Below are 25,501 nucleotides of genomic sequence, written 5' to 3'. Positions count from 1 at the left end.
TGAAGTTGAAGTAAGCAATGCAAAAGCTTACAAATTACTTATATCTATATCCCAAAGAAAAAAAAAAGAGTCAGTGCACTTCTACACACTTTCGAAGTCTACAGAGGATATTTCTTTGAACTTGTAAGAGCGTTCCAAGATTCTGCCTTATAGCGACACAATGGAAGTTCATTCTATTGATCATTTCGTTTCTTGTGTTCACCGGTATTACATATACCAAGCTTCTAAGATATCCTCAAATTAAAAAATCCAATGTATTCAAGTCAGGAGAACGTGGTGGCCATGCAAATGAAACCCCGGACCAGATTGTATAGGTTGTTGAGCCTCCCTTGGTCTTTAGATGGTAGTGTAGAATTATTTATCCCGTCAAACACACTACATAAAGATACGTGATCATCCATCAAAAACTATATAATTTACCGTACCCATCTATAGTAAAAAAATGTCACCATACCGGTGTCTGGTTAATTAACTTTAACTGTTTTTCTTCAATTATTTTTTCGAAATTTGATATCTGGCTAGTGTTTCAATCATTTATTTGAGAAAGTCTTCATTCAAGTTTTCCATTGTTGAGTTTTTTGTATCTACTGTAAAATTTCGTTCTATGGAGTTACGAGGTTTGCGACTTAAGCCGACGATGTTTAAAAACGTTGATATTTTCATCTAACTATATATTTAACCATATATTTTTGTACCGCTATCGCTGGGTAAGTTTGGCGTTATGTGGAGGAGGAATAAAAGTATAACAATCCCGGCCACTTATAAAAATATGTTTTTCGATCATAACTTCACCTATACGTTCGTTCACATAATAGTTTATAACGAAAAACATCTGTCCATCTATATGAAAGTGTATTTGTAAAAGTCGCCGATACAGAAACTCGCGCCAAAATTCAGTTGGACACTATGAATAGTGGATTGCCTAACGAGGCCGTTAGGCCGAGTTTGTCAACATGTCTAATGCAATAAACACTTTTTGCACGAGTTCCATACAAAATTTTTTTTACGTTCATGAAAAATAATTGATTTCTGATTGACATTTCTAGAGCTGGATTATCCAAATTATGGTAGTCGTGATCGCTTATGTTTGAGGCATTTATAATTGTAATTTCGTAATCCAGTACATGATAAATATAATGGATAATAAAATAAAATCCGCAATTCTTTGACATGTATTAATATCTCACAAAAAAAACTAAATATTTCGCTCATTTGAATAAATAATTTATAAATAAATATAGTTCAATAAAGTTGTGTTTATTGCATGAACTTAGAAAAAAATTACCGATTAAAAAGTCAACATCAATTATTTCCAAGTCTTGGTATACCAGTTAACCGCTGAAAAGTTTTTGTGTAAAATATTTATATGCAATAAAAATTCACATCATTTCTGATCGACTTCTAAACAAACATTGAAACAACAACGACTCTAACCACAAAAGTTATAACATTTCATGGTGAACATAAAATAATCAATCATCTTTTAGACCAAAACATTTTTCAAAAAATACATAGTCACATGGAATATTTGTGTTTGACAGCGAAGTTAAAAAAGTTTTAGAAGAAAAAACTTATGGTTATATGAATTGTTTGAAATGTTTCACATTACATATATATTACCAAATACTATTTTTCAGTGTTGAAAGTAGTTTTTATCATATGTTGAAAACAGTGATTATATGGTATTGATTTACAAAAAACACATACACACACACACACACACACACACACACACACACACACACACACACACACATCGTAAAATTGTAAATCAGGAATTGGCCTTCTATAATTGTGGTTTTCAGATCGATTGAAGAGTTCCCTACTTCCATTAAAATTAATTTCGTACCACGTATAAAAGTTCTGATTTTAGATCTATTCCAATTAAAATATAATTTAAAATGAACTGATGATCAGATCCTTCACCTTTTTGAGCGATAACTAATTTTAAATATTTTACATTGGTTTGAAATAAATTTCATAGTCTATTCATAACTATATTGGTTTGAAGAACACTCAATCTAACTCTAATTTCTATATGGGAATTGGAATATCTGTCGCAACACTGTCGAAAAACACAACAAAGGTTGGGCTGCTGTAGAATAGTACCATCACTCTGAACATTTTCTTGTCTCGTTTCAAGGTCGTAGTAGATGAATAGAATAAAAAGTCTTTAGTCCAAGGAGTAGAAGTATCTGGTTGCATGTAACAAATGCAGTCTGTAAGTTGATGATTTTTTACAAACCTTTCTATTTACTCATATCTCAGCACAAACATGTTTATTTGTTTTAGATCTTGAAATATTTCCTGTATCTTTTTATCTCTCCATAAAATCTCTTTTACAGCGCTTCCGATGCCGTTTTTGCGAATCTCTAAGGTAGGACAGTGATCCTCGATATGCGTCGAAAGCCGTGGTTAGCGAATTAATAACATTAAATGTCCCGAGTTATACAGAAGTTATACAGAAGCTAGTTTTCATCACAACCCTGCCCTTTGTGGCGTAGACCACAATCTCATAATCTTTGAAATGTCGCTGAAATGATTGAAGGTCTTGTATCTTTGCGTCTTCTTCAGGTTTAGTAACATTGGTTACCATTAATAAATCCTGGGCTGTTTTACCCTGTAGTTTACCAATATCTCTACGAACTTTTACAAAATCAGGCTTTGACGACTACAAGTGCACTAGGTAAAGACAAGTTGTCTTTATTTTTTATTGAAAAAATCTCACGCCGCTTCCCACGCTCTTCATTAAATGGATTATACTCGCGACTCCTTTCCCTTTTCCCTCTAGGCATAATGCGAGTGGTGATACTGAGACAAAAAGTCTCTGTATTAAGTACTGTGAAATTTTTTGGTACATTGAGCTGATCTCCTCCAAAATATCATAACCAAAAGCCAACCTAATCTTCAGTGTCAACGTACTCTTTTCCTCGATTGCCCCTTTAAATCATCTTAGAAGTTCTGTAGATTCCGACATTGGTTTAATTTCAAATTCCAGATTTTTCCCCCTGAACCCAAAATTTACGGTATATAAGGTATTTCTCTTAGCAGAGCATCCTTCTGCTTCTGTATTTATTTCTCTAGAGATGAGTGATGTGACTAAAATCAACCAATTATGAGGGGCTAATTGTCTTTGGAAACTGAGCGAATTTTGTGCAATCTATTTTGGTAAACCAAAAATAAAAATTGACTATCTGTGAAAAAGTATAGTAATGTTTTTCTAATTTATTTATTTCGATACGTGGGGTTAATTATTAAACACTGTCTAAACGTTCTTAGTCTATTTAAATACTATACACTACACTTAACTAACTTATAGTAATTCACTCATCACTATCACTTATCATTAACTTGAATAATTGATTTAAACTCTTCGAATACTTCGCTAGTTCGTTTTGTTTCACAAAACTATTTATTATAAACTGAACTGAACTGCGTTACATAAACTTATTTATATACTACAATAGAAATCTCCAAACTTGTAGAACAAAAAGAAGCAGAACAAATAAATGAATAGACCATCCTTGAAATTATCTAAATAATCTAACTTTTATACGAAAACTTTTAAGCGGTCAATTTTTAGGTATAAACCAGGACTAGGAAATAGTTAATGTTGGCGTTTAATTGGTAATTCTTTTAAAGTGTCGATCTGAATTTTGGTATCGGCGACTTATTACAAATAAACTTCCACATAGACGGATATATGTTTTTCGTTATTATGTGAACGAACGTATAGGTGAAGTTGTGATCGAAGAAGATATTTTTGAATAGCCGTGATTTTTATACTTTTATTTCGCTACATAATGCCATATTAACTTTGTAGTTGGGTAGGTAGCAAATTTATTTTGATTGCTGAAGTAAGGAAAATTCAACGTGAGAGAGAATTTTGGCAGGTGCTCCGATTTGAGAATCTTTATGACTAAATCTTTATTGATTTTTTCACACAGAATCTTACGGGTGACTCCATCATATCATCATTATAAATTCCTTGGGTTTTTTAAGTTCAAAAATTTGAAGTCAATTTCAAGTAAATTTGAACAAAACAGACATCGATTTTCGCCCTGCCTCCTTCATGCCCATTGACATCGATTTTCCGCCCCGCCTTTTTAAAGCATTTTTGATATCGATATTATCTTTTTCGCCCTGTATATGCATATTTGACATCAATTTCTCGCCCTGTATGCCTTTTTGACATCAATAGTGCTTTTCGACCCAGTATATGAAGGTTTCATGCCCTCTGCCTCTTCAATGCCAGTTTGAAATCTATAGTATTTTTTTGCCCTGTATATGCCTTCTTGGGTAAATCAATTTCAGTTACACCCTTCATTTTTATATAATAACTAAGCAAATCATAATATCACGATAATAACCCAACAACCAACTATTCTTCTTCTATAGCCATCTGACACATTAACCAGACGTTTCGCTCCCTCATCCTATGATTCTTATTTCATATTTTTTTAAAGCCAGCCGTCTTCACAACCAACGTTTTATTGTGAACAAAAAGCCCCATATATTTTTCGGCAATATTTTTTCAATACCCCCACCCCAAGATTTTTATATAGCCACCGCCAAACCCTGCCCCGCTCAACGCGAATGACCTTTGAGACCAGCGGTCTCAACCTTTGCTTACTCCACTCACTTTCTAGAATCAAATTATCAAGAAATCCTATGTGTATAAATAGCCGTTTGTTTATCAGCGAAGAAGTCAGTGAATAATTGAATGTCATAGTGAATATATCAAAATCGTTAAAAGTAAATGGTGAATTTAAATAAATTATCACAATTATATAAATTAAGTGTTTAGTGCATAATTTATTGTCTCCATTGTAAGTTCTTGAATAAAGTGGAAAACACCATGTTTATAAATACACCACACCGTTTAAAAACAGTTTGAATAAATAAAGAACACGTTTATAATATCTCCTTTGGCCTTTTATATTGAGAAGAGCCGAATTGCTTTAAGTTTGAGTGTCAGAGTTCTTATGTATACAGGTAAATGGTTTAATCTGCTGAATAAAACGGTAAAATTTCCTTGGATCTGTCGAATTTGTTTTGTCAATTCACTATTGTTAACCTGAAATCAATATTTTTTGTATGGGATCACCTGACAATTGTTTCAAGTAATTTTTGAAATTGAAAAAACAATATTTTCTTATCTTTCTTTCAAGATTTTGAATTAAAGAATTAGCGACACGTTCACCTCTTACTATCCATTTTCAGTTGAAAAAATATGTTCCATAAAATTCAAAACCAAAAATTGCGTTCGAACATTTCAATGGATGAATTGATGGACGAAATAAATGTAAGACCTACATTTTCGTCAATGCAACAAATTTCAAGTCCATACAATTCGTATTTTCTCTTCCATTTGTTACCTTTGGGAGTACCAACTTATATTTAAAATAAAAAAATGGATCGTCTCGACCATTTTGGAACACGTGGTATTATTGTGTGTATAGGTATTTTTTTTGAAATTGGAAATATTTTCCCAATACACCTCATATCACCTTGACTATAACTCAAATCAAGTTATAGAAGTTTTAAAAAGTTTACTTGAACAGTGAACACTGAATCGATAACTTTTATTTTACTGAGAAACCCGAGGGGGAAATTCAATTTTTTTGTTCGTCCATTGTAGAATTGCTATAAAATTTTATACGTAACAATATTTATGATGCAGTGTTTACGACCATCAACTTTTCTATTATACCAGTAAAGGCTTGAAAGGAAGAAGATGAATAAAGGACATACGTCATCATCAAAGTGCTGGCGTGACGCTGGCGATACCCGCAATTCTATTTTGCGCCTTTAGTGGTGGCACAAGGAAACTTTTTCACATTCCATTTTATAAATGTTCTCCATTATTTTCAATGCAAAGGCTGATAAACGGAGTGGCCGGTTTTTGAATCTAAAGTATAATAATCACTATAACAGTGTGGTTATAGAGTTTACAAATATTGTTTTCCACCAAATATGTTGATAAAACCTATAAATAGAACGAACATGTTAAAAATCCATTTAAGTTGTTGTGATTAGATATTATGAATTGAAGGAATAAATATGAACATATAAAAGACAATATCATCACGTTAACCACTCAATGTTAATAAATCGATCTACAATTTCCCATTTTTCATTGTCTTGTAAAATAATATTTCAAAAGTTTTATGTCATTTTCCAAGATTGACAACATAATTTATTATGTTTTCATTCTGTATCATTTATGATAATTTTCGCTAGTGGTATCACCATTTGTAAGGTGACTACGACTCTTCTTAATTAATTCTTCATAAGAGAAAGATGTGAGGTTTAAGATTCTAAAATTTAAAGATTAAAATCACTTTTTTAAAATCTATTAACTGAATCGTTTGAGTCTTATAATACGTTGCTACGCTAGGTTTTCAGCAAGTCTGTTTGGATGCCTATTACTCAACTTTTTTATTTCTCTTTAACCCAGTAATATTCAGATCTCGAGGGATAACACTCTTCTAGTATTTTGGATAATCTAGGGAACAAACTTATTGGCCCATGAGAAGTTACAACTTTGGTTGGTTTACCAGGTTTGGTGATTAATATGATCTGGGTCACTTTCCATTGGATTGGAAAATGTCACAACCTCAAAATTTGAATATAAATAGCTATTATCAACTTTAAAGCACACGGTAGTTCGAGGAGAACTTTGGCATTTATCAAACCCTGGTGATTTCTTGGGATTGAAATCTTCTCATTATTGTCATGGACTATTGTGTTAGCTTCGGTTAAGCTTAACTTACTTTTGTTCAAGATGTCACATCCGTTTTCGACTACCGAATATACCGATATGATTTTCTTTTGTGGGCTCTGTAATAGTAATGATAGAACTGCTTCTAGAGAATAGCTTTTTCTAGTGGAAAAACAGAACGACATGCAAATGGAGCGCAGGATGATTACATTATTAACGCTTTTACGATGGAATCTGAAATAAGCACTAGACAAGTAAGTCGAGAACTTGATGTTAATTAATCAAAGTCTCACAAAAAAACATTTGTACTCGTATCATATTTAAATGGTTCTGCCACTGCATCCTAGAGATAAAATTCATGAGTTAAAATATAATAATAAATAATTTCCGTAATTCAGATGTGTGAGGAGAAGAAAATACCCATGCTATTTAAGAATGTCATTCCTAATTAACCTTTCCCGTTAACTTTTTTAGGGTCTTCTGGACAGGTCTGTTTGGACTTTCTACAAAATATTTTACATAATTGCTTGCGAACTCGAACGTTGTTATCCGAGGTATATATCATATATTTCCAGTATGATGGGCGTCCTTCAGCTTTTTACTGGCAGTAAAACATTTGAATAATATTTGTGGCAATACGTGGATACGACATAAAGGTCCTATTTCATGATCTTCTTTCGCTTTGTTTCTTGATAAAATGCCTACTCCTATTCATTGCCATATTTCTGCGATTCTTATTTTCTCAGTTCTTTCGACTTATAGACATCTTCTCATATAATCATACTCCACCGCTCTTATTTTCCTAACATTTTTGTCATTGGTCGTACTCTTCTCCCATATAAGATGATGATATTGTGTATTATTTTTCGAAAAATTATTTCTATCTTTTTCTTCAGTCACCGTGTTCGTATACGTAATGCTTTTATGGCTTATTTTACTGGTGATATTTTATCTCAATGTACATCACAGTATATTTTCAATCTTGAATACTCAAAAGCTAGGCAGTTATCAATAATTTCCTTTCCCAAAACATAATCTGCGGCCTGTTGAAAAGACAAATATATATAATTTGTGGTCTTAATAGTAATAAATGCGGTATATTTCCTTATACCGGTGTACCCATACTTCAATCATTATTTATATGATTAAGTTATATCATTCTTTGTCTTCATAAATCCATCTTTTCCATAACTTTCCATAGTTTTTCTGTTCTTATTTTCGATACTCGTATTTGTTTAGTTCAATTCAGTTCTGTTAATCAAATTTTAAATATTTCAATGATGTATTGAATTTGGTGGCTGAGTGTGTCATTATTGGCCAACATATCACGCAAACAGGGGATAAGTATGACCTATTGTTGTATAGAGAAGCAAATCTACAGGGTGTTCCAGCACTTGATGAAAAAATTTCAGGATTGTGTAGATGACGAGAAAATAACTGTTAACAATCCGTTACTTCTACAAAGACAACATGTACACTGTAAAGATAGCAGAGATGAATTTATTTTTTTTCCAATTTTTTTCTATTTTTTAACAAAAAGATACTCTTTGTTCAATTCGATAAAATTTATGACTTAAGAGAACAGTAGATTTTTAGATAGTTGTATATGCCAAGGAAACCATTCGCAATAAAGAGACACTCTGAAGAGAATTATCATACATTGTAATTACTTATTGAAAAACTCACAGGAGGTAGAAGTTCGGTCCTGGTTATAAATTATTTGTCATCATAAATTTGTTAGTCCGCATTTATTTCAAATATTTCAAGACATAGTTTGTGAAAATTCTGTAAATGATACATTGTGAAAACAATAATGGATTACTTCTTAGATCATCAAAATAACATGTAAGTTTTCCTTAATTAAAAAAAAAGAATAATCTTAATAAAATAACCTCAAATACACATCATACATTCTGTATATTAATTAATATTGAAACTAGTAATCAAGTTGTCAGCTGATCAAGGTGATTGACGACCTCCATTACAATAATTAAGTATAGGTCCGTACTCCAAGTTGCAATCATTTGAAGAAATTATATTAATATACCAAAATATTATCTGTATGAGTAATAAGAGGGGTGAACATAAGCACAAGCATTTGGAGAAGTTCAAAAAGCATTTAAAAGAAGCAAAGTAACTCAGAGGACACTGAATAAAAATAAAAAAGAACTATCAAGTAAAAACTCAAACGTTGATTGCTGGGATATGGACAAAATTGAAACCATACTTGAACAGCTAAGACGTGAAATAAAGGCGAATATCGCAGAAACAATTATAAATAAGGAACGATATCAAAGAAATCGAACATAATAGAAGATATTAATACAATTGAGGAAGAAATTGCAGAATAAATGAAAAAAAGGAGGAAATTTTTGGCAGAATGAAGAAAACCTAGAAGAGCCTAGAAAAAATTGAAAAACATAAAATTTGTAATAATTTATTAATATCTGTAGTCAAAGTAGGAACTGGTGGTGAAAAACTGTTGAAAGAAGAAGTTGAAGAGTTTTTGGAAGGTGAATTAGGTGTATTAGAGAAGGTTATAGAATTGGACAAAGAAGATGCATAATAGAAATGGATGAATAGGGATCAAATTTAAAGTTCTGAAGGAAAGGAGAATATTGAAAGAAGAACGGATTAATATTGAGTCCGAACTAGTTCAACAGAGATTAATAAGTTTAATAAAACAGCCATAGTCAAGCTTCGTACGGATGAGATCTCTTTAAAATCTAAACAGTTTAGTTTCATCGGAGCCCTATTGAAGGTGAGTGAGGGTTTCAATTAAGTTTAGGCTTTCTAGACACATGATTACAGTTGAGAATCGAAAGTCATAGCGAAGATTTTGCACTGCACACAATATGTAGAGGGGAGTTATCAAGAAAAAATTTTTCAGCATTTATTAGTCTCGGGAAAATGATACTTGTAGGGAGGAGGATCTCTCTTGAAGTAAATTTATTGTATACTGGAGCAGTTGTATTTTGGTCATCAGCATATTGGATACGTTTTAGTGAAGCGGGGAAATTGTCGCATAACTCATTTATTGTGAGGATGAATAGAGTATAGCTTAATACTGAACATTGAGAGTTGACAGTATTTTTTGGATGAGGAAGAGAGAGTTTCCCATTTGAGTAAAGACTGTAGTTAGTTGTTAAGTTAAGTTTTGTTAAGTTGTATTTGTTTCAGTGAATTAAGGTACCCTCGTAATAATGATATTTCTCTTATGAATAAAAAAATGTTTTGATAGCTGAAACTGATTATTGAGTTTTTATAGTGAGTACATTATACAAAAAATTCAACCTTCAATTTGAAATATAAAACTAATGGAGCAACTACGGATCTATATATTTTTTCAATTTTATTCTCGCAATGTTCTAAGGATGATAATATTTTTAGTGTTCATCTGTGAACGCTGGAAGTTTTGTTTAAGTTCTGTTCAGAACACCCTAAAGTGTGCAAACCCCGTATGTGATATTTCTCTATTCATAGTTATTTCATTTAAAAGTATAAAAAGTATATATATATTATTTATATGAAAAAATAGATGTTTCATTATAGTGAAGAAGACTTTTGCAGTTTGCTTAAAATCTGTAATTGTTGTGAAACTTAAACCTAGTATGCCAGTTGTAATATCTGTTCCTGTCTCTTCATATATTAGACATAGTTTGAAGTATACTACTTAAATGAATCATTGCGTATTTACGAAACTCTAAAAAATGTTTAGTTTATAAAATTTTTTTGTTTGTTATTATTTTTCCTGATATTTTTTTGTATAACTGGAAAAAATGCTACATCGTTCCCTTTCTAATTAAAAGATCAGTTCACAATAATTTTTTGCAAGAAATAATCGATTTTCTTGAATTATGGACAAGAATGATAACAAGAGATGTCTCACGGAACATATAACAAAAAATAAGACATAAAGACTGTTATTATTTCCAATGACCAAGATATTCATTACTGAACTGCGCAGATTTCAAATGTTCATCAATCGTCAGTCAATGGCGTTGGTCGATGCCGTTCTAGGACTACAACTGTGGCAGTTCTCAATACTCGATAAGTGAAATTTTTCATGTAAGGATCAGTGATTTAATGGATAGAAATAGGCAGGAAGAACAGAAATAATTGCAACTGAACCAAAAGTCATCAGGCAACATTTGATGTCTTATTAGCATTTCAAGACACATGAATTTGAGAGCAGTTAATTGGGCAGATTCTTGTTCAACGAAAAACGTCCTGCACGCAGTCCTGCATGTAGAGCAGCACTATGCCTTGAATATTATGTGCCATATTTCTTATTAAAGCATAATAATGTCGGACCACCTATAATACAAATTTTGACAAGTTTTTGTGGAACACCAATTTCAAAGTAACGGATTAGCTACACAGGTGAATATTCTTATGTATACGCAATTAAAAAAATTGATGATGTTCTCCTAGAATGACAAATCTAATTAATTGGTTCCATTTGCACTATTATTAAAAAAAAATATTTATAGAAGCTAGAGAGTAAAGATTCGCATTTTAGTGAGTTGTACTACTGGCAATATGATCAGTACACGTTTAGCTTCAGAATGCTTGTGATTTGTTGAAATCGGTAGTTGTGAGTTGAATTTTCAGCATTTGTTTAACATTTTTTCATTTTATCTACTCCTTAAGTGCAGAAAACAATTATCATAACTTTAGGAGTTTGAGAACTTTATTTCTAGTTCAGAGAACCTTGAGAGTATTCGTTTTCATTCGAAATATATATTTAACCTGTATCTGATATTTCTTTAACATCAAGATTTTATAAAACACTATGGGGTGTAGATATCTGTATCTATTTATTTACATAGAATAATTATTCCGAAGGGAAAGAACTTGGATAAAAATAGGAAAACATATTTCGACTTTCGTTTTCAAATGTTCATATTTTATAACCAGTTATGTGATCATGAAGTAATGTTTCATTCTTTGATATTAGAATGGATTTTTGTGATACCTGATTTAAAAGTTATCAAATTCACTATTTAGCTATATCAAACAAATAATAATTCACACGAAAGAGAGTTCTTTGAAATATTGAATGAATTTTGTGTCGTAGGTTAATTAAAGGATAGTAATAATGTGTACTATGTATCACACTATTTTTTTTAATGTTACAGATTGTAGTAAGTTTGTAATTCTTTTTTCAATTTTAATTGAAAGTGTTCTTACTAAGAGTAAATTTCCGGTTTGAATAAAAAAAAAACTTCTTTGAGAACTGCTCATCTTACTGAAACACAACGCGAGAAATTTTAATACTTAGTGGATGCAGGGATAAAATGAGAGCACAACAAAAGGCATGCAATATTTACAGTGCAAAATATGGAGAGAGATCTATCTGATGATATAATGACCGTAATCGAGTTGTGAATATCTATACATATTTACTCTCTACAACTAGTTTTTATTTAAATAGTGTATAAATCAATAATAATATTAATAATTGATTTTGTTTGAACACTTTTGTTTGAACCAAATGTTAAAGTATTTTTCCCATTCCGATTGAGGTGTAGAAAAACGTTGACCGAATAAGAAGAATTCATCGGGTGCCAAACAAGGACAGTACAGTGGATTTTATCCAATAATTCAATGTTTCAACTGTTTTGTTTGAACTGATGTGTGAGAGCTCGTATTGTCGAGGTGGAAAATGAATCGTCTTCTGCGATTGGCTTCTCTGATTTTTCGAACATTTCTGATAAACAAATACTGGTGAACCATTTAAAATTGAATGATCTATGTGCATTTTGTAAAACGGTGGCGACATGTCCAGTTGTTATGTAAAAACAGGCGTCCATTTGCTTCGAAGTACTTCGTGTGCGAACTGCTTTTGTTGGATTTGACTTGTCTTTAAAGACCTTTATAGTCGATTGTTGTTTTTGTTCCGAGTTTATATGCTTAAATACATGTTTCGTAACCTATTATAATCTTATAAACGTCATTCGAAGCACCATGATTGAATTTTTATAGCATTTCTTCGAACCAATTGCTACAATATTATAACCTTCTTGACAGACAAATGTTCTTGCAGTATCGATGTATGTGGAACTCATGGCCCGTTTTTTGGTACAGCAGCCGATTCTAGACGATCTTCACGAAACTCATCCCATTAATATAGCTTTTCCTCCTAAAATTGAAAATATGCCAGTTTCTATTCTGTTGAAAAATGGGTTAAGTTTTTTCAGTTGAGGTGTCCAACGGATGCTTAGAATAACTATAAACATCCCTACTTTATAATATAAAGTGCTTAAATTCCCTATTATCTGAAGATAATACAGCAGAATGACGTTAAGTTTTTTCATTGAACTTTGCAGTTGGCTTGAGTTACTTCAGGGAAGTGGATATATAGAGGAGGTCTTGTAATTATTATGAGGAATATACCAAGTGACTGTTACCATGAAATACGTGTTTTCGAAGCTCAGCTTCAGTCAAGTTAGTTTTGTTCCTCATTTCATCATGAATTCATAGGAAAAACGTTGTGAGTTGAACGGATCCCAACTAACTCTTTCATTTTTCAATAGTCTTGTATCGGAAGACAGAAATAACGTTACTACCTACTTGAAAGAGTCTATTACACAACCGTTAATGTTACTTATATGCATTCTTTCAGTTAGAGTATCTTGAATTTCTCCTCTCGATAGCCTATGAATGGAGTTTTGTATTTGCATTCTAATATCGCCTCTCGTTGTTGGTAGGGTTTGATATACAATAGTTTTATACAAAAAACATAGATAGAAGTCCAAACAGTAGCCAACGAAATAAACTTCATCTATCCCTTACGCCCCTGAAACTGAATTTTATATATATATATATATATATATATATATATATATATATATATATATATATATATATATATATATATATATATATATATATATATTTAGTTAAGAATTATTATTATTAGCAGTTTATGAGCTAATTAACCTTCCATTAGGCGCGCGGGTATTTCTAACGTATTTGGTCGCGTTGTATCTAGCAGATATATGTATCAAATACATTTTTTGTTATTATTATTTTTAATATATTAATACAGCAAATTTTATATGAATACTTCTTTTCTTCTCTTTTAATTTAACATTTTTTCAAGTGAAAAAAATAATTATTTTATATGTAAAATGTGTAAAATTTTAATTATGTTATCGACAGAACTAGGTTTAAAGTTACATTATTTATTCAAAATATTTTACAAACTTATAAAATTATCGGAGTAATCACCCTCTTCAATTTCTTTATTATAACAATTATTACAAATCATATTTGTATGAAGTTTTATATATAAATGAATTCCACATTTTTTACAACAATATGCAGACACTGACGTTTTCTTATTTTCAAGGTGATCCAGGTGTTGCCTATTGAACTTCTTGTTGTTCTTCCAAGGTTTTGTAATTTTTGAGCAAATCTTTGGTTTGTCGTGGAAGACTTTTTATTTGGGCCCTCACTTTTAGTTGTTCGTCTAGCAAGGCTAGTCCTAATTTTTTCAAATTTTGTTTTCTTATGACAAACGTATTTTTGTTTCCCGGCGAGTTGATTCCAGCTACGTTCAGTAAATGGTAAAAAATTACCATAGGCCACCTCTTAGTTGATCTAGCAACATTATAAGTAGCGAAAAGCTTGTCGACCACATCAACGCCGGATTTTGTGTTGTTATAAAATGATATTATTTCTGGCTTTTTTGAAGCATCTTCTTCCACTTCGTTCGACGCCACATGCAAACTGCAAATAAGGACAACGGTTTTTCCTTTTTTCGGGACATATGAAACTAACGTTTCATTTTTTGTATATCCAAATGAACAAATAAACACTTAAAAACAATAAAATTTACGTTTGAATAGTTACAAAACGTCGAAATGAACGAGAACTTATCCCAACTAAATCTGAATATGAACTGCCGCTTTTGGTCGCTCTGTATCTAGCAGATACAAATCCGGCGGTCGGACGAGTTTAGGGTGGCCAGGGGTTGTAAAAGTGAAATCAGCCGATTGTAGTTCTAGGAAAGGCTTCGAGATACATCTGCCGAGAACTACTGCAAATCTCCATTTTCTAGAGCTATTACATAAATAAATATTTAGCAAAAAATTAGCCATGTATCTCGTAGATACACGCGCAACTAATGGAAGGTTAATAAGATCAGGTTTTTCATATTTTCAAAATGACACTTTCAGGGTAATTTTAGGGACTATCATAATTGTGTAATATGGGAGACAACATACTACCAGGACAACTGTGATTAAACTCATATTTATATACTATTACTATACTACTACTAACGAAACAGTTTCGATCCTGGTTTAAACACAAATAAACCTTACACTTATCACACATTATTCTTGACCGACTTTCGAGACGATACATGCTGAGGCTTTTTTTGTTCTCATGAACTGGCCAATGATTGAAGACATAAAATCTTTTGTCTGCATAAGGAAGTGAAGCATATCTAGCTTTCTTAGAACTGTGTCTTCACTTTCTCTTTTCCTTTTTTTGTGCCACAAATTAAAAACTCTCCTAAACTTAAACGAAATTTCAAAAAATCCATGATATCTTTGAACTTGAATTTATTCGTGATGCAGTCATTTCTACATTCCATACAACTATTAACTATGCGTATGTCAAATGAATGATATATTGTCTCAAATTTCCATTTTATTTTTTTAAAAAAAGTTCTGTAGCATTCAGTTATTTGGTCACAAATATCCACTCCGCCCATTTTTCAATTATAAATCTTAACTCCATTCGGACAGGATATTTCAACATGTTTCACCTATTTTTTTTTTCCACCCCCTCACATTTTATTCAGAAGCTATTCCAAAGGCCGTGAAAACCATAATGACGGATTTATTATCTTTCAATTTTGTAGCACATATTTTTTGTCATACTCCTCTGCCTGTCTTCTCTTCATCTTTGAATCTTTTTTGAAGACACATCATTTCATTCTGTTAGACATTGTGGTACCTGTACCTTCTACTTTCAACTCCAATAATTTATCAAGCAGAGGTAATTTTGGAATGTATCTGTCAAAAAAACTGAGGTAATTTTGGAATGTATCTGTCAAAAAACTGAGCTTTCTTGTGGCAAAGTTTTTACTAACCGCAAAATGACTGATGACCTTAAACCAAGCTCTTTGTTTTCCAGTGGTGTTAAGGATTCTTGATAAATCCTAAAATCTAGTATAATACCATATGACGTTGTTAGAACAAAGTTTTTAAAGCCAAAAGGGTCTGGCTTATTCTTCAGAAACTGCCGCAGCGGACAGCGTTGTAAAAATGGGATCATTTGCTCATCAATTGAAAAAGATCCCCCAATCTTTACATGTGTTTCTGACTCGATCAATCATCGGTTGAATTTTTCACAGGTGGTTCAGTTTTTTGAAATCTTCGGACACCGCAAAATTATCTACTACATGAAAATTTGTACAAAATTTATAGAATCTGTCACAATTCATTACATTGGCAATAATTGGTAGCCGATACCGATCCCCCAATCTTTACATGTGTTTCTGACTCGATCAATCATCGGTTGAATTTTTCACAGGTGGTTCAGTTTTTTGAAATCTTCGGACACCGCAAAATTATCTACTACATGAAAATTTGTACAAAATTTATAGAATCTGTCACGATTCATTACATTGGCAATAATTGGTAGCCGATACTTAATGCTCCAGTAAAGATGAATTTCCAGGAAATTTCAAACACCTCATGATAGCATGCATGCCAAAAAATTGTTTGATCTCTTCTAGAGCAATTTTTGCTGTAAATGATATGTGGATGTCAGTCATGCAAAGCTTCATTTAATAACATTTGGATCAATACTTACGATTTTTTTGTAAGACTCAAACATTGAGAAGAGATCGAAATTCGTTACTATGACTTTCAATCACAAGACAAAACGCCGCCAAACATAAACTTTTCGTTTTAACCAGTTGAAATTGGTGTAGCACAGATGTGTCGCATGGGCGTTTTGAAGAAAAAAAATAGTTAATTGATTCACCAGAAACTAGAGAAACGTGTCATAAATTAGTGGTTGATTGAGAAAATAGGGATAAATAATAGTTCCCTTTAGGATACCATACCTCACATTTAGACTCAATGGCCTTGGTACTTGATCTCCAGCAAAGAATGAGGATTGATCTCTAGCCGCCAATGCTTATTATATATACAGTGCTTTTCAGATAAAAGTATCCACCTTTAATAACTTTTGTAATACTGGTATTTAGAAAAAATCCAAAAACACGTCAATTTATGTTGGAAGGGGCAAGCATTATGGCTTATGGCTTACTGGAAAAGCCACCGCCTCACCCCTAGCAGCATCCCCTTTATTTTTTCAACTTACTTTTCATATTTTTTATGTAAAATTTGGATACTCCTCTTTGAGCTGATTTCAAAAATGTATAATACTTGTAGGTTAAAGTGGTTAGTTTATGAGATAAACAATATTTCTTTTAAGAGCACAAATTTTACTTATTATTTACTTTCACCTTATTTGCCTGTACTAAAATGGGTTGTACAACAGTTCAAACTCTTTAATCTTTTTAACTGTGCTATTTATTCTACTTAAAAAATCCAAACAACAAAAAACTCTACTTTTTATTAAAGTTTGACATTGTCAACTAGAATTTGTAGTCACTATTGATAGTGTAATTTAATACATTATTTATTTTGTTTCTCTGAAATGGTTTACTCTTTGCAAGAGAGAATTGGAATTGTAGGTTTATACTACCAAAATAATAATTGTGCAAGAGCTGCTGCTAGAATATTTAACGAATTACATGACGGAAGACATGCAACTCATAAGTATGTAATTCAACTGATGGAGAAATTTACCACAACAGGGTCTGTTTGCAATAAAGTGCATAAGCGAGAGGGACTCGTAAATAACGAAGCAATCCAAGTGGCAATTTTAGGGCAAGTCAGCTTAGAGGCTCAACAACCCCAATCGTTGTCAACAATAAGTAGAGCGATCGGTGTTTCATCTTCTACAGTTTTCCGAGTTCTACATAAATTCAAGTACCACCCATACAAAGTTAAGTTGGTGCACGAGTTGAATGAAGATGATTTTGATCGTCGTCTAGAGTTTTGCGAATCAATGACGCAAATTATCAATAACAATCCACAATTGTTAAACAATATTTGCTTTTCTGATGAATGCTCATGGTCATTAAATGGCTTAGTAAGTAGGCATAATTGTAGATATTAGGCTGAAAGTGATCCACATATTATGCGTGAATTCCATACACAACATCCCCAAAAGTTAAACGTTTGGTGTGGTATCCTAGGTGACCACATTGTCGGACCTTTCTTCATCAACGGAAATTTAAATGGTGAATCATATCTTGAGTTACTCAGGGAAGGGGTTGACCCACGTATTACAACAATAATAGAAAATGATGATAACCTTTCCGAAGATTTACTGGTATTTCAACAAGATCGGAGCTCCTCCACACTATGCTATGCCTGTCCGACAATTTTTAAACGAAACATTCCCCGCTCGTTGGATAGGTAGAAGGGGGCAGATGATGGAGTGGCCACCTAGGTCACCGGATTTAACACCCCTAGACTTCTTTTTATGGGGGTATTTAAAAACAAAAGTTTATGCTACCCAACCAGAATCTCTGGATGATTTACGAGAGAGGATAGAAAATGAATGTCGACAATTAAATCCAGCCGTATTAAGCAATGTCAGAGAGGCATTTCAAAATAGATTATACCATTGTATGGAAGTGAATGGTACTCATTTTGAACACTTATTGTAACTTCATAATAAATAGCACAGTTAAAAAGATTAAAGAGTTTGAACTGTTGTACAACCCATTTTAGTACAGGCAAATAAGGTGAAAGTAAATAATAAGTAAAATTTGTGCTCTTAAAAGAAAAATTGTTTATCTCATAAACTAACCACTTTAACCTACAAGTATTATACATTTTTGAAATCAGCTCAAAGAGGAGTATCCAAATTTTACATAAAAAATATGAAGAGTAATTTAAAAAAATAAAGGGGATGCTGCTAGGAGTGAGGGGGTGGCTTTTCCAGTAAGTTTAAATAAGCCATAATGCTTGCCCCTTCCAACATAAATTGACGTGTTTTTGGATTTTTTCTAAATACCAGTATTACAAAAGTTATTAAAGGTGGATACTTTTATCTGAAAAGCACTATATATTAACGGTATCTAAACAAGCTAAAAATTGATTAACAATCGTGAAGTTTAATTTATTATAAATATTTAGTATAGTGATTATAAAGTAAACGGTACTGACGAGAGAATTTCTGCTAATGCAACAACAATATTTTCTTGCAATGCTGTAACTGAGTGAGTTTGCAACGGAGATCTAAAGTTGTCCGTATTACAAAATATTTCTCGCATCGCGTAAATGTCAATTTGAATATCGATGTCGATAAACTCATCAATCCAATGCCGCATTTTGAAGACATTCGAAATATATCGCAATAATAGCTTCACCATTTGTAAATGGCATTCTAATACTCTTATATCCTTACAAGTGCGTGCAAAGTATACAAATTACGCTGTCCCTGTAGGAAATCGGTTTATGGGTTGATTTTCAGACATTTTGTCCTCCAATTTACACTCCATTCGGCTTTTGTTGCACTCGCATATTATCATTGATTATTAATATCTACCAATTTTTTATTTTTTTGTCAATGAAATACTCATATTCAAGCAACGTTCAAGATATCGAGATACGGGTTTCACTAAGTTGTTAGAGTATCATACCTTTTCATTCTTATAGGAAAAAAGTTATAATATTGCATTTCGTTTCTAAAAGCATTCCTCAATTTTTTTTTATTATAACAAAAAAAGCAGTCTTGTGGAAATAATAAAAATGATGTATCAGTTGATTACTGAAAATGTGGAAATTTAAAAATACTTTCCATGATCTTTTTATCCCAATTTATAATTAATATAATTCATCATATACCTCCACCATGCACTTATATTTGACCACTGTAGACTTGTGATGAATGTGTCCATTGCTTATTGACAAAAAATCTATTTTTTATCTTTCGAATATTTAATTTGTACTGAATTTTCTCCAGACATGTTTTCACTTAACATGCATTATTAGGTAGAGTCTCAATCCAAGTTTTAATAAATGTAGAATAGAGAATGTGAAGACATTGACTTTAGTTTTCAAAATTGAAGCTGTTACCAAAATAATGATCTTATGTCATAAAACAGAAGAGACCTCATATATATATATATATATATATATATATATATATATATATATATATATATATATATATATATATATATATATATATATATATATGAAAATGAATGAAATGCATCCAAATGTTCTTGATTTAGGTCTCTTCTGTTTTATGACATAAGATCATTATTTTATATATATATATATATATATATATATATATATATATATATATATATATATATATATATATAAACAATCTACTATGTATAATCAATATGTTAAAAAGTGGCTTTGAAAACATATCAGAACTCAATCCCCATTGTTGATCTTATAACTTTCTTATTCCTCAATTACTAACACCTTTCAATAATGCTGCTTAACAACACTGAATATCTCTATTTTCTTATATGAAGTTCATACCTCCTTCTTTTTTCTTACCGTTTCCATCACCATACCATTAAAAGTTTGTTTCTCTCTGTTTGTTACCTGTCATGTTGTATTCTCCCATGAACTGAAGTATTTGTTTTATTTTCAAACTTTTTCGTTTGCCGTAATTCTAGTTTTGTCAATGTATACAGTGAATCCTAGCCGAACTTTTTGCATTTAAATGCGAATTTGTAACTCAATTTCTAGGGAATTATGCAGATTAGAATGAATAAAATAACAATATGGAATATATTATGATACAGATTTCTATACAAGATGATATTTTCTGATTAGTAAAATGGAAATTGAACGAATCGAGGGAAGGAGATGATTGATTACAACGGAATTTTCATATAATATACTGATACTATATATACGATAAGATCGATTTTTCCAGTTAAAACATTTTAGTTTTAAACATTCTTGGTAACGAATTGCTATTATAAATAATATTATACTAGGTATGACTTTGGGTTTTTTCTCAAGATAGTTATGAACATTGTACAAAATTAAAGCTAAATATACGTGACTATTTCCTTCAAAAAATTTAAGCCAACCAAAAAGCTGTAATATTTTATGTTTACCTAGCAACGATCAAATTTCAGCGATAATACTGCACTAGTGCAAATTATCGATAATTTGCACTAGTGCCAAATTTTCGTCTAGGATTAATAAATATCATTTGGTTTTAATTTTATATTTTAAGAAAAGGAACAATTATTGTTTATTTCAAATTAAATTTTTCTCAGGAAATAGTCTGCCAAAATGCCCTCTCGTGCATGTCAAATTGTCTCATAATTTCATAATTAAATTATCGACAATTTGACATGCACTCGGGACATCAATATTGAACATTCGAGCATTTGGTTTATTTTTAGGAGCTACATCAAATTTGTAGGAAAAATACATTGTTAGGAAATATATTCGGATAAAATGATGATTATATACATAGTTTTTTTTATGGAAACAGCCTTCTTACATGCATTATTTCCCCGGAATGTGCTCTATCTGAAAATCTCTATCTGCTGCTATTTGACTGACCGAATTTCGTGAAGCTGGGACTTCTTTGCCGTCAGCAAAATCCATTATCGGCTTCCAAAGTGGCTTTGTTCACAGAAAATTATGAATATTATGATTTCAGTATAAGTTCCCATAATTATTTTTTTATTTCAAGCTAATCCGCTTCCACCCAAGGTGATTAGCGGGGTGTATAACAATATACAACAATATACAATATTAGATTTTGTTTAGTAGATTAATGTCCTTTAGGAATCCCAACAATTTATCAACTGGGCAGTTTACACCTAAGAGTATATTTAAGTCTGTGGGTAGTCTATATTTTAGCCGGTACGTGTCGAACTTAGTGCAATTGATCAGGACATGTTTCACTGTTAAGTGTTCTTGACATGAATCACATATAGAAGCATTGTCATTATTGAAAAGATAAGTGTGCGTAAATTTGCAATGCCCTATTCTAAGTCTAGTAATAGTCACTTGTGCTCTGCGTGATATTTTTGGATGCTTCCACAGTGTCACTGTTGATTTAAATTCGCGAAGTTTGTCTTGCGATCGCTGCCAGTCTTGTTGCCAGTGGTTGTGAACTTTTTCCCAAATAAGTGTTCTCACGTCGCTCACCACGCACTTTGTTATGAGTTCAGCATTAACGTTTATGATTGCGTTACGCGCACATAGGTCCGCTTTTTCGTTGCCTCTGATGCCAATGTGATCAGGAATCCAAATGAAATCGACAGATTTCTTGTCGTTCTGGATATTGTGAAGCAGTGATTTGATTGATTGTAATATTGGATGCTTGGGATAGAGATGTTTCAAGGATTGAATTCTACTTAAGGAATCAGTTAAAATTAGGGTTTTGGGATTTGGGAAGGAGGTAGTTACTTTAAGGGCATGAAAGATAGCATAGAGTTCTGCCGTAAATATGCTTGTGTGAGGGGAAAATTTTATGCTGTAAGATTCAGTTGCGGTCACTACTGCAGCACCCGATTTCGAAGCATCCGTGTAGACTATGTTGAAGTCAATGTAGTTATGCAGTATCCTGTTGAGTTCTGCAAAGATTTCATGGCGATTTGTATCCCTATCAAAACCGATCAAGTTAGTATGGCAGCGAGGGGTAGAGATTGTCCACGGAGCTGGATGTTCGACATTGGATGGAAACATTGTTGGGAACTCTAGGTTAAATTTCTGACGAAGATCTCTAACTCTGGCATAGAATGACTTTGATAGATGCGGTTTTTTATCAAAAAGATCCCTATATATGTTGTTGAATGTCTTATTGTAAACTGGTTTTCCAGCATTAGTGGATATAGCAGCCGCGTAATTCAAGCTCAATATAGAGCGTCTGTAGTTTAATGATGGTTCACCAAGAAGACTTCGAATGCTGGTATTAGGGGATGTTGTAAACGAGCCTGAAGCTGTTTTTAATGCTGTATTATGGATAACATCGAGTTTGCGAAGTACAGTTTTTCTGGCAGATGCGTAAGCTATGGAGCCGTAGTATATTTTAGACCTAATCAGCGTTTTATATATAAGTAGTAGCGTTGTTTGGTCAGATCCCCAATTTATATTTCCTAGATTTTTCATTATATTAAGCCGCTTCATACATGTTTGGACTAACTTCTCTATGCGATCTTTCCAGGTAAGCTTATGGTCAAAGATCATTCCTAGAAATTGAGCTGATGATTTAAAGTTGATATTTTGGTTATAAAGTTTCAATTTTGGGATAGTATATGAACGATTTCTGCTGAATACCACACCTGTTGTTTTGGTAACAGAAAACCTGAAGCCGGATTGACGTGACCATAGTTCCAAATTTGTGATGAATTGTTGAATAAATAGAGATATTGTATTTATATTTTGTCCTTTTATGTAAACTACTAGGTCATCTGCGAAGACTCTTGCTTTCAATGGTTTTTTCAGATTATTGAGTATGTTGTTGATGGCAATCAGAAATAAAGTAGGGCTGATAACTGAGCCTTGTGGGGTTCCATTTACTTAGCGGTAAGCATCAGATAGTACGTCGTCAACCCGAACCTTGAATGTTCTGTTGGCAAGGTAGTTGTTGATAAAAGCTAGGCAATTTCCTGTAATATTCCATCTTCGTAGTTGCATCAGAATGTTTGGAGTCCAACAGGTATCAAAAGCTTTTGAGATATCGAAGAAAATGGCTACGCATACCTGTTTGGTGGCAAAAGCCTCGTTGATCTCACTTTCCAAATCCACAATATTGTCAAGAGTTGAGCAGTTTTGTCTAAAACCAGTTTGTTCGTTGATTAGGAGGTTAGAAGTTTCGAGATGCCACATGAGTCTTTGGTTGACAATTTTCTCTAGCAGTTTTCCCATTGAGCATGTTAGTGATATAGGTCTGTACGAGTTAGCTTCTTGTTTGGGCTTTTTAGATTTCAAAAATGGTAGAATAATAGCTTCAGATCATAATGAAGGGAATACTTTATCTTCCCATGTCTTGTTGAAAAGCTTCAGTAGATGCCGTTTTGCTGAAGGTGGTAGATATTTGAGGAATATGACTGGAATATTGTCTGGACTTGAGCTCGAGTTTTTCATTTTTTCTAAGGAGCTGTCAAGTTCTTCTATAGTAATAGGAAGGTTTAAAGGGTTATCCAGTGTATCTTCAAAACTGATGGGAGTTTGTTCGATTTGAGCCTTGTTATTGAGAAAGTCGCGTGTGAAATTTGAGGTTGACGATTGTTCTTGGTAGGATTGGCCCAAAATATTGGCTATATCTATTGTGGATGAGTAGTACCGGTCATTGTGTTTAATGCTACGGATAGTGCTTTTTGAACTATGTCCATTCATTTTTCTTATTTTGGTCCAGACTTTATTTATTGGAGTGGAGGAGTTTATTCCAGAAACATATTCCTGCCAAGATTTTTTCTTGGATTGTTTGATCACAAGTTGTGCCTTTGCTTTGTATTTTTTCAACTCTACGCGATTTTGGAGAGTTTTGTGTTTCCTATACTTGTTCAACGCTGCTTTTGCTTCCCTGATAGCTTTTTCGCAATCTTGATTCCACCAGGGGACTGGAGTATGGCCTTTTATATCTTTTGTTTGGCCAATGTGCTGGCTGGCACTATCCAAGATGATTTTATTGAAGTTCAATACACATTTCTGGACATCGTTGGTATTATCGCAGCTATCCATGTTTAGCTCAATCTGGTTACTGAAGGATGTCCAATCTGCAGAATTTATTCTCCATTTAGGTGAGTATTTTGGTGAACATTTTCCTGGAGAGGTGCGATTTTCGATAATAATTGAAAAGTGATCGCTTCCATAGGAGTACGAGAGAGCCTCCCATGATAGATTGGCAGAAAGTGCTGGGTCGCAGAGACTTAAATCGATAGCAGAAGTTTCTCCGGTGGATATGTTGAGCCTAGTATGGGTTCCATCATTCAGAAAATTCAGTGGAATGTCGGCAATGAGTTTCTCTAGTATGTGACCTCTTGAGTTTGTCGATTTACTGCCCCAGGTTATGTTATGTGCATTAAAATCTCCAATAATGATTCTTGGACTTGGTATCTGATTTAGTAAGTTTTCTAAGTCTTTGTATTCTATTGTGGAGTCGGGAGCAATGTATATATTACAGATGTAAGAGGTTTTATGGCTGGTGAGTTTTACTACAAGGGTTTCGATATCTGAGTTTACATGGAAGTGATCTGCTTGTAACGATTTGCTTATTAACGTTACCACTCCTCCACTAGCACGTTTGGTATTATTACGAGTTTTGGAGAAGAATTGAAATTGACTGTTTGAATAGCTGCTATCTGGTTTAAGATTGGATTCTTGAAGGCATATGATGTCCGGGGAGTATTCTTTAATAATAACTTGTAGCATACCAAGTCGATGGTAGAAACCATCTATGTTCCATTGAAGAATTGAGTTGAATTTTGGACTAATTTGAGAGGGTTATGTGCGACAAATCAGTTGTTAGTAGATGAATCAGATTCAGAGTCAATTAAGTCTTGGCCAAGATGAATAAATATCTTTTTTTTAAGTTTGGTGATTCTCGTTTTTGTTGTCTTGTCATTTATGTAGGGATATACTTCGGATAACATAGTAGTAAGCGCAAGGAGGTCAGAAGTGAAATCTAGAGCTATATTTACAGGTTGGAGTGAGCCGGTTACATTATCTA

The 25,501-nt window shown here is 32.6% G+C and overlaps 2 protein-coding genes across 2 annotated transcripts in view; both read right to left on the bottom strand.

Annotated features, from left to right (window-relative positions):
- LOC130444675 (uncharacterized) overlaps positions 1-21,426 on the bottom strand; it is a 42,222-nt gene extending 20,796 nt beyond the window's left edge. Inside the window, exon 1 of the mRNA XM_056779952.1 lies at positions 21,382-21,426. Coding sequence (XP_056635930.1) covers positions 21,382-21,426 — 45 coding nt within the window. The remainder of the gene's footprint in view (positions 1-21,381) is intronic.
- Positions 21,427-23,784: 2,358 nt separating this feature from the next.
- On the bottom strand, positions 23,785-25,203 carry LOC130444674 (uncharacterized). The gene has a single exon (XM_056779951.1). The coding sequence runs from the start codon at positions 25,201-25,203 to the stop codon at positions 23,785-23,787; it is 1,419 nt and encodes a 472-aa protein (XP_056635929.1).
- Between the last annotated feature and the right edge of the window lie 298 nt (positions 25,204-25,501).

The sequence above is a fragment of the Diorhabda sublineata genome, chromosome 5 (genome assembly GCF_026230105.1).
Source record: "Diorhabda sublineata isolate icDioSubl1.1 chromosome 5, icDioSubl1.1, whole genome shotgun sequence".
Lineage (NCBI taxonomy): Eukaryota > Metazoa > Arthropoda > Insecta > Coleoptera > Chrysomelidae > Diorhabda > Diorhabda sublineata.
Note: the sequence above shows the minus strand (reverse complement) of the source record. Positions and strands in the feature narration are given on the sequence as shown.